Source organism: Nansenia antarctica (assembly GCF_963989245.1).
Source record: "Nansenia antarctica genome assembly, chromosome: 7".
NCBI classification, from domain to species: Eukaryota; Metazoa; Chordata; class Actinopteri; order Argentiniformes; family Microstomatidae; genus Nansenia; species Nansenia antarctica.
Window position 1 is genome coordinate 54,752,991 of NC_137677.1, and position 10,382 is coordinate 54,763,372.

The 10,382-nt window shown below is 41.5% G+C and overlaps 1 protein-coding gene across 1 annotated transcript; it reads left to right on the forward strand.

The window, feature by feature from the left end:
* Window positions 1-956: 956 nt before the first annotated feature.
* Window positions 957-5,934, forward strand: sp3a (sp3a transcription factor). Its single transcript, XM_080537086.1, has 6 exons — window positions 957-1,786; window positions 1,954-2,043; window positions 2,439-3,597; window positions 4,798-4,987; window positions 5,103-5,299; window positions 5,557-5,934. Exons 1-6 carry the CDS (start codon window positions 1,715-1,717, stop codon window positions 5,841-5,843), a joined length of 1,995 nt encoding a protein of 664 aa, XP_080393212.1. The 5' UTR covers window positions 957-1,714; the 3' UTR covers window positions 5,844-5,934.
* The last annotated feature ends 4,448 nt before the right edge of the window (window positions 5,935-10,382 follow it).

Consider the following 10,382-nt stretch of genomic DNA (forward strand, 5'->3'; position numbering starts at 1 on the left):
GTATGTTGCCATTAGAATGTATATTTAACTTTTCCTTTTAGCTCGGAGGTCTTTGTTGAAATTGCTGATAAGTTTCCCTGGGCTGCTGGAGTAAGACAGACATAGCTGCAAGAATTTCTAAAGGCTGTTTCCGTAGGCCTATGTTTACCTGACACTTGGATTGACAGCAGAGTGATTGGAAATATCCACCATTCAGCTGGCGTGAGCTCCTGAGTGCCAGGAAAGTGCTTTTGTAGTCTGACTGTAATGGGCCAAGTTTGAATTGAAGGTTGAGAGAAATGGCCTCACTCTGGTCACACTCTGTGAAGAACTGACACACTGCAAATAATTCTCAGGAGAAAGGGCCTAGCACACAAGCTCTAATGTCAATGTAATCTTGCTAATATGCACACGATTATGGTTATTGTGGAAAGTCAAAGGCTAACTCACTTTGTATACAAATCATTGTAATGGACAGCAATGGTCAATTGTTAGGCCTATATTTATTAGCATCAATATGATACTTTTGAATGACCTCTGCGTTGAACAGTACATTTGGTGAAAATGCATTTTCTTTAGGATGATAGTGCAACAGTGTGGTCCATATCAAGAATAGACTAATATACTTTTTTTGTAATGACTAATAATTAACATAAACCTGCTATTGTAATCAAATGAAGTATTACAACTTCATAGCCTTTATGATAAACCAATCAACACATATGTATTTATTTATAGCCATTTGAGAGAGAAAGAAAAAGACTGTAGGCCTACACCATTGTGTGAGGGGAGTAGGGTACAATAACTCCATCCATGTGTTTTATTGAAACCAGGAACTATATACAATGACAACAAAACCACACCTACATACGTCAATTACATCCACTCCACTGCATACATGTGGACTAAAGGGGGGGGGGTTGATACACAAGCAGCCACAGGACAGATACAATTGGTAACACTCATCTGAATCCCTAGCATGAACCACTGTCAAAACGTTGTAACGACTCGCAGTGTAATATAGTTGTATTGTGAGTCCAAATATGAACAATATACATTGGCTACAAACGTGAGTCTCATAAGCTTCAATGTTATGAGAAAAGCGCTCTGGCATCGCCCCCGACGAATAATAAACAGGAAGCGAATTGGTCGTCAAAATGACTGTCACGCACACGGGCCAATGAGCTCTCACGGCAGAAAGACAGGCAGCCAATCGGCGTGGGGAAGAACGGCGGGATTTCCTGTACGTGTCACAAATTTCTCAAGTCAATTTGAGAGGCCCCACCCTTTGTGTTTCCCGCACCGTCAATCAAAATAGAAAAAATACGACTTGAATTACCGATTGTGCGGACCGCTTTCGATTAATGTAATCATGTTAGGCGTGTGATAACACTGAGATTCTGCGAATTAAAACAATTCACGCCATGACTGGTATGTAATACTCCAACCTAACTACCTCATACGATTTTGGTGCATCCTTTAAGCTAAGCTAATGTTAGCTGTAGTGGCTAGCTACGGTAACTAGCGTTACCACCTAATCTGTCTCTGCAGCTTAGCCAGTCAACGTTAGACAGTAAACGATTAACGCACACGTCTGTTTTCAGTCTGAACTGTGTTGCACAAATTGCTAGTTAGTAACCCATTTGCTTTCGTTTTCGGAGGGAAAACTTGGAAGTAATCTGGTTTGTTTTGCCTTTCTGTAGCCCCGGAACAGCCAGCAGCGAAACGAGAGGAAATGGCTGCTGCCCTGGACGTGGACAGCAGTCACGGCGACTTTCTGCAGCGGGACGATGGCAGAGGAGATCAGGTACTTTTTTTTTCGAAATTGCCCCTTGTCTTGTGTGCTTCTCAGTCAGGGGGTTGTGTAAGTGCCTGGTGCTTTGTGGAGGTTCACACGTTTAAATGTTGTAATGTGTGGCTCCGGACTAACGGGCCACCCACTTTCTCCTGTTTAAACCCGCCCATTGTGGGTAGGACACCCAGCCGTCACCGCTGGCTCTGCTGGCGGCCACCTGCAGCCAGATCGGCTCGCCATCGTCGTCAGAGGGTGATAGTGTTGTTGTGGTAAGTCATCACCTCCGTTAGAATATAAGCCGACCCCCAAAAACATAGCCATCAGTGTATTATCAGACAAACACAGAGTGATTGCGGTGATGGAGCTGTATTTCGTCCTGTGTGGTTATTCCCAAGGCACCAATGGTGCTTGTTGACATTTGGATCACAGTCTGAAAAGCTATACCTCGCTTAGTACTTGAAAGTTTACCCTGTAAGGTTCTCACACACCCTTTAAACATACATTTTACACTTTTTTTGCTATTGTACTTTTTTATTAACTTTTATGTTTTCAAGCACTAATATTATATATGCAATACCTACTAATATTATATATGCAATACCTACTAATATTATATATGCAATTTAATTGTTTTTATTTACCAAATATTCATTTTCTTCTTCAGACAACAGACCTCACATCCATACAGTTAACAGGGACCCCAGATCGATGGGAGGTATTGACCCCTATAACAGCAGTGAAGGAAGAACCTGGTATGGTGCATGTCTCAAGTCAAGGGATAGTGACGTCAAATGGACAATATGTTCTTCCCCTTCAGAACCTTCAGAGCCAACCAATCTATGTGACATCAGGAACGGACGCCAACGCAGTGCCTAACATTCAGTACCAAGTGATCCAGACAGCTGATGGGCAGCTTGCCTTCTCCAACTCCACTGTGGAGGGGGCCACCATGAGCCACGACGTCACAGGGCAGATCCAGATACTGCCTGATGGCAGTCAGACTATAAGTGTGACGGGGACCTCAGCTGCAGACATCCTTTCCAACACCCAGAACCTCATATCACAGACTGGTCATGTCCAGCAGATCCAGGGAGTCTCCACCTTTAACAACCAGGGTCAGGTTGTCACTAATGTGCCTGTGGGGTTGCCAGGAAACATTACCTTTGTACCCCTTAACAGTTTGGACTTGGACTCCCTTGGGCTCTCTGGGGCTCAGACTATTGCAACAGGGGTCACCTCTGATGGTCAGCTGATCATGGCTGGTCAGCCTGGGGATGGCTCGGAGAGCCTGGAGAAGACAAATGAACAGCTCTCTCAATCACTATCTGTAAATGATTCCAATGCAAATCCAGACATCATGTATGTGCCAACGTCCTCTGCTCAGCTGTCTGGGACGATAGATGAATCAGGTGTGCTGACGCAAGTCACAGAGCAGGAGAGCTACATTCAGCAGAACCAAGTCCAGAACATCCAGGTGTCCTCGGGCCAGTCCATCATCCAGCTGCAGCATGTGCCAGTCCAGACCAGCGAGGGTCATGTGGTGCAGTCGGTGGCAGCAGGGGGACAGACCATGCAGAATGTGCAGCTCATCAACCCGGGGACCTTCATCATCCAGGCCCAGACGGTCACACCCTCGGGGCAGATCCAGTGGCAGACGTTCCAGGTGCAGGGGGTGCAAAACCTGCAGAACCTCCAACTGCCCACCACCCCGCCACAGCAGATCACCCTGTCCCAGATCCCCAACCTGCAGACTGTGACCATTAACTCTGTGGGCCAGGCGGGGATCCAGTTCCAGCAGGCAGAAGACATGGACAGCCCTGGAGGTACAGATTCTCCATCATCAATATATTTCAGACTCACGTCAAATTAGACTGCTGTGGGTGAGGCTTATTAGATTTATGATTGTCAGGTGGTTGTTGTATTTGAAAGGCTTCACATAAAGGGAACATTAAGACTATACAATTGATCTTTAACAACATAGCAGGCCAACTCACTTACCGATACCACTTTTTTTTCAGACCAAGTATATGTACTTACATTTGGGTACTTGCAGATACCGAGTACCGATACAGAGTACTTAATAATACCATTATAGTTCTAACAATGACATTGAAAACATGTTTTATTTTCATACTGTTCCTCAGTTTCTGAAATATGTGACAGGGTCTGGTGTGTCATCTGAAGAATAGTTAGAGATATGCTTATCTGATTGTTGGTACACCTCAAACCAAATACCGGAGAAAATCGCTCTTGATCAAAACAGACGTGTTTGCTACCATCGCATAGGTAGCTATGGCAGCTAACAAAAAACATCGCAATGTAACATATTACTGCATGTTTAGCACATAACAACATGCTGACAGAACATGAACATGTTAAAAACACATAACTAGATGATCACACAGTCCTAAAACGTAAGCTTGTTTACAAACCATGTATCACTAACACTCACCCGAGTACAAAGCAGGGAGGCAGACGATACGACACTGTAACAGTGAATCCAAAACAGGCTGAATTCAAAGACAAGTTCAAGAAGTATTTAGTGATCCTGTTGTTTGTTATATCGAGTGGGCTCTTCAACACTTAAAAACAGAAAACACCGCTAACAACCATTTGGTCATTTTCGACTTGACAATTCCCAACTTGTTACTACCTCTTTTACCAGACCCTGTCACATATACACAACTTAGCAGAGCATAGTTTGCACTGCAGTCTGCTCTACTTTTGTCATCATCATTGCTTATCCTAAAATATCTCCAAACTGCTGACATTGCTCCTCCTCTGCCTACCTGCTGCAAGAGGTTACGTTACGTTGCCGTAAAGTAGTATCAGAAGCGGTTGTGTCGGTTTTACAAGTACGAGTACATGAGCACACTGTATCGAGTACGAGTACTGGTATCGGTATCGGTGCATCCCTAATCATAACAAACAATATTGATGAAGAAGCTCATGCAGGCTATTTAGCTTTCTATTATCAAAGCTGATACTGATATTAATGTGTGAATGGACCCCTCTCCTTCCAGATATCCAGATAAAGGAGGAGCCAGACTCTGAGGACTGGCAGCTGGGCAGTGACTCCACCCTGAACACCAGTGACCTGTCCCACCTGCGTGTGCGGTTAGTGGACGAGGCGGAGGAGCAGGAAGGTCAGGAGGGCAAGCGGCTACGCAGGGTGGCCTGTACCTGCCCCAACTGCAAAGAGGCCGGGGGAAGGTGAGTGAGCTTGAGTGCTGGTATCCTGCACTGAACATCCAAGTGTATATGAGCTCCTCTCTGAAATAAGGAAAGTGTGATCAGTTGTGAGGTGTGTTTGTTTGTGTTTTCTTAGAGGATCCAACATGGGGAAGAAGAAGCAGCACATCTGTCACATTCCGGGCTGTGCGAAGGTGTACGGGAAGACGTCCCACCTGCGAGCGCATCTGCGCTGGCACTCTGGGGAGCGGCCCTTCGTCTGCACCTGGATGTTCTGTGGGAAGAGGTTCACACGCAGCGACGAGCTACAGAGACACAGGAGAACACATACAGGTGCACTCTCACATCCCTCAGCAATCACACATCTGCAAAGCTACCCTGCAGTAAGGCTGTGGTTTACTATTGCCTTTCTAGTACACATATAAAATGTCCTCTCTGTTATCAGAAAAGTAGGTTATCATCACCCAGAAAACAGAATAGCAATAGTGCTATTGTGCAGAGCTTGTTATTTTAGTCCATAGTTGTGATGCAGAAGTATTTGTTTCATCTAAAAGGTCTACCTTTTAACTTGTGTGTTATCTCTATGACAGGTGAAAAGAAGTTTGTCTGCCCAGAATGTTCCAAGCGTTTCATGCGGAGCGACCACCTGGCGAAGCATATTAAGACTCACTCGAACAAAAAAGGCATGAACTCCAGCAGTGCGGTGGTGGCCTCGATGGAGTCTGCAGGCTCCTCAGACAGCATCATCACAGCAGGTGGCACCACCCTCATCCTCACCAACATCCAGCATGGCTCCAGCAGTGCCCAGGACATCCTCTCCAACATTGAGATCCCTCTCCAGCTTGTCACCGTAGCAGCCAGCGAAGTCATGGAGTGAAATCTATTCATTTCATGAACTTCTCCATAAAACATTCTCTCCCGCTTGTTTTTATATACATAAAGGACATGAATATATATATATTATATATATATTTAAAAACAAAAAACAACAATTCATGTCCATTAGCAGTGGTTCCACACACACACACTGAAATGCCTTATTTTGTATCATATTGTGTAGTTTAAAAGGTGGGATGTCAGGTGGTTTTTCAGCTGCTGTCAATAATTATTGTTAAAAGATTTGAGTTAAGATATGGCTAAAAAGAATGGTACAGAAATGAAGCAGTTGGTTCTTGCCCTTGTGGATATGTGTTTCAGTGACGACCATGTGTCAGATTCCTTTTAGCAAAACATTAGTTGACAAGTCCAGATGTGTCTTCATGTAAATGTTTTAATGTTATTCACCTTTTTGTATTATGCATTTATGATTATTTTTCGTAGTGTCTTCCTCATGTTGACGTCATAGTTGTGCTTGCTTAAACTATCAGCAAGCTCCCCTCCCCTCCTGTTCTCGTGCATCCTGAAAATATTTGCAGGGGGCAAAAAGAAAACAATCATGTAATTAAAACTTTTGTATTATAATTCCTCTTTAAAGTCTACAGTTGATCTGATGTTGTTATATGCATTGCATTTCTTGCAAATCAAGTATTTTGAGTGAACAGCTATTTATAGTAGGCTTTGCATAGTAAACTGTTTTTGTGGTATCTCAAACTCCAAACTCTTTAAATGGCTTTTTGGATATGTATAGTGACATTTTCAAACATGTTTCTTTTGTAAAACATAATTTCTAAATGATTCACAGTTAAAGTCTGGGTAATTTTTATGAAGAAAAATGAAAAGCCATGTTTAGGGGTTGAATTGCCAAATTTGACTAAAAATCTCAGGGTGACTTGGTCATGCAGTACTGTCTGGTTGCACGGTAGAACAATGCTCCCCTGTAGCTCTTAGGGCCATTGTGGTGTGTTGTGTATAGGATCTGTTATTTGATGGACCAAAAGCTGAGGTGAATTATGCTGTCACCATGTTACCTATGCTCTATAAAGCTGTATATGTCAGGGTCTTTTAATGACAACCCCATCCCCCATCACCTTTCATGAAATAGCTTGGTGAAGAGAAAGATGCATTCTGTATCGGCACTTCGCTTTAACAGCCCATTCAGACAGAAATTAAATGGTGGAACTTGCGGTAGGCAGTACTCCATCCATAGCACTGTTGTCATCTGCAGTTTGATAATGATCCTTTTGTATAAAAGTTTTTTTATACTGCCTAAGAAACTGTTGGCAATGCTGTCTTTTTCTCTGTCAGTAAATGTATATGTTTCTGTCTCATATCATTTATTTTTGATTGGATTGTATGTTTTGATTCCCTTTTTGTAGTAATATATCTGTCTGTTTCCAGATTTTGAAATGTTGAAGAAAGTGAATAGTGCACATTGTATCTGCCGCTGGGATGTTTAATTCTGGCACTGGACGTTTTTTTTTTCCTTTTTTCTTTTGCCTCCTGTGGCTGAAAGGCCAATGTATAGCCTTCAACATATTATTGAAATATATTTTACTCTTAAGTGGTAATTACAACACTATTTCAATGGATTCTTTTTTTCTTTTTAAAAAAATATAGTTTTTACCTCATAGCTTTACACTTAGGACTGAACATACGTTATTCTTACAATCTCAAAGATGAAATCCAATCTGACGATGTGATGGTAGAAGTTTCTGGTTAATTATTTTTATAACATTTGGCATTCATTTCACTTTTATTTTATTTTCCTTCATTTCAAAAAGCGCAAAACAATTGTACAATGTCCACTTTTTGAGGGCAGCTTGTTATTTCATACTAAAATGACTAAACATTACCAAGAACAAAGTTGTCTTGTATTATACTTTTATGGTTATTTATGCTGACTCTAATAGGAATCTTTTAAGACATTCTACTCCTGTTAGCCGAAGAAAATTGCTTACCCTCCTCTCAGTTGTGTTGCTCCAATCCCCCAACAATCAAGACAAACCTGACCTTGTTATCATTCTGTAATAAGCAATATCTGTTCAATCTTTGATATCTGGTAAGACTATGCTGCTGAAGTCTCACTACAACTGCTTGCAGGCACCTTCTCATGTATCTGGGGTCAGTTTCCCGAAAGCTTTATAGTTTAAGTAGTAGTTTATTTGTCCAAACAACCCAGCCTCAAACCTGAGATATAGTAACAATTGTAAAATCAATGTTTGCAGGTCAATCATTATAGAACAACATTTGTTAAATTAAGAACTTTAGAGCTGGTCTAGGAAGTGGGCCTAGATTTTCAAAAGAGATAAAGTACTACTTTAGCTACATGCCTTTTGGATAGTGACCCCTGCTCATTCCAGTTGTATTATTGAATGCACCTCCCAACATGTTGATGCCTCTCCTCTGTGATTGCAGTCCAGTAGATGTCACTGCAGCCAAAGGAGCAGGAGAGTAGGCAAGTTGACCCTTTGACCCACCCCTGTGGTGCGCCTCGGATCTAGCCATCATGGCTATCAATAGGTGCCAATCCTCGACTGATGAGAAATTAATTTCAATGCCATGAATATGTTTGGCTAGAATATCTATTCTGGTTCTGTCACAACTTAGAATATCTTTAAGGCCTACACTCATTCCTCACCACTCTGTTTTTGCTATAGGGCCTTAGGGCAACACTATTATCACCTCAAGCCTGGTCTGTAAGAGGTGTTTGAAAAGTGTCCATACAAATAAATTGTTCATACAGTATGACTACAATGGTTTATTACTGACTGGGTAATACCCTATTTTTCATTCCGTTGCTTTATACATGTAGTAACAGTTTAATGATCACTATAACAACTATTATCATTATTTATATAATGTATTACCATGTTGCTACCATACATAGTTCTATACCGTTACTTAAGGTTAATTGCATAGTAGTATAAATACATTGTATTTCTTGTAGTGTTTGAATATAGGCTATTGCCTAAATATCTGTTTTACTCATATGAGATAAGTGGTTTAAAGAGTGGTGTACTCTAATTAATTATGAAAAGCACAAATTATTCTCTGTTTCTAATCAGGTACAACATTTTGCTGTCATTCCTCTGCAGGATTATTTCAGATTATTTAACAATTGTGAAGTTTGCTTCTCTTTTGCATTGAAAAGATCTCCAGCATACAGTCAGTAGTGTCAGTAAAGTCCTCTGGAAGAGGTAGAAACACATTGTACCTGGTCACACTTATCTCAGTGCTGGGGAACATAATTAAAATGATGCTGTATGAAAGCGTCAATCTGAGTGAAAAGCACATGGTTTTGAATCTGAGTCAATTTGCTGAAAACGGGAGTCAGAAAATGCAGTCTAAAACGTTAAAAGGGCACGTCCATTTTGTGGTACCTTTCATTAGCATAATTTAATGAATTCAATTCATTGTAATGCAATACCAAGTGCGCCATGAACATAGAATGACAGTTTGAGTTAATGAAATGTGTTAACGGTATCATCATTTACTTGTATGTTAATTAGTCCAATTAATTTCCCCTGCTCGGTAATCCGAATATAGTAATAATCTTTTGCTCCCCTGCAGGAATGAACTCTGCGATACACAGAGGTGTGGAGGGAAGACAATCTGCTCAGAGAATCAGGAACTTTCTCCTTATGGCTCTCAATGGTTATAGCATGTTGAATATAACTCTTATATTGGTTACTTGTGAGATGATGTTTGTTAGTACGGTATACTGTAAGTATCCCTCTCTTGCAATACAAATCAAGCTTGCAGGCACCGTCTGGCTTCAGTACAGAATAGCAAAGACCTGATATTAAGACCCCTAGAATGCACCATGTACAGTGTACACTGTACTGCAACATGTTTAAGGTAAGGAATGGCTCACATAGAATATTCAACACATCTTCAGTGTACATGTTGTGCTATGAGATGATCCAAGTACAGCACTATAAATAATCATTACTCCCTGTCGGGGTCCTTCATCTTCTGACCTGCTCTCATCTGGCCTATGTGGTGTGTAACTTCCATGCAGAAGTTGGCCTCCACCTGCCTGATAAGTGGAGTCGCTTCAGTGCCACCGAGGAGAAGAAGGTTTCTGCTGGACTTCCCAGATAAAAGCTGCCATCAGCGACCGATCCTCCCCAGCAGCTCAGCAGGGTGAAGGAGGAAAAGAGATTGGTAGGCTGCTGAGCATGACATCGAATGCGATGTACTACTGTACTATACTGTGATTTAGTTTATACAGAAGTGTTTACAGTAGCACGGAAGATAATTGCTAATGTCATTAGGTCATTTAAACCAATCATTTAATCACATGACTCACACAGGATAGTGTCATCTTTTTGATTTGGAAATACAAATACATATTTCTTAGACTTAAGATCTAACCAAGCTATGTTTAAAATCAGATATTCAAAGATGGTAGGAATATAGTTTTCAGGGACATTAGTAAGGACAAGTACATCTTAGGCCTTTAGACCTGCCATTGAAGTACAGTATATTTAAAAACATTGTACTTACAGGAAGAGGGTCTTACTATCCTGTTGAC

Coding starts and splice junctions, on each gene's coding strand:
- sp3a (XM_080537086.1), top strand. CDS start 1,715: ATGGCTGCTGCCCTGGACGTGGACAGCAGTCACGGCGACTTTCTGCAG. Junction 2,044..2,438: donor AGGGTGATAGTGTTGTTGTG/GTAAGTCATCAC, acceptor TTTCTTCTTCAG/ACAACAGACCTCACATCCAT. Junction 3,598..4,797: donor AGACATGGACAGCCCTGGAG/GTACAGATTCTC, acceptor CTCTCCTTCCAG/ATATCCAGATAAAGGAGGAG.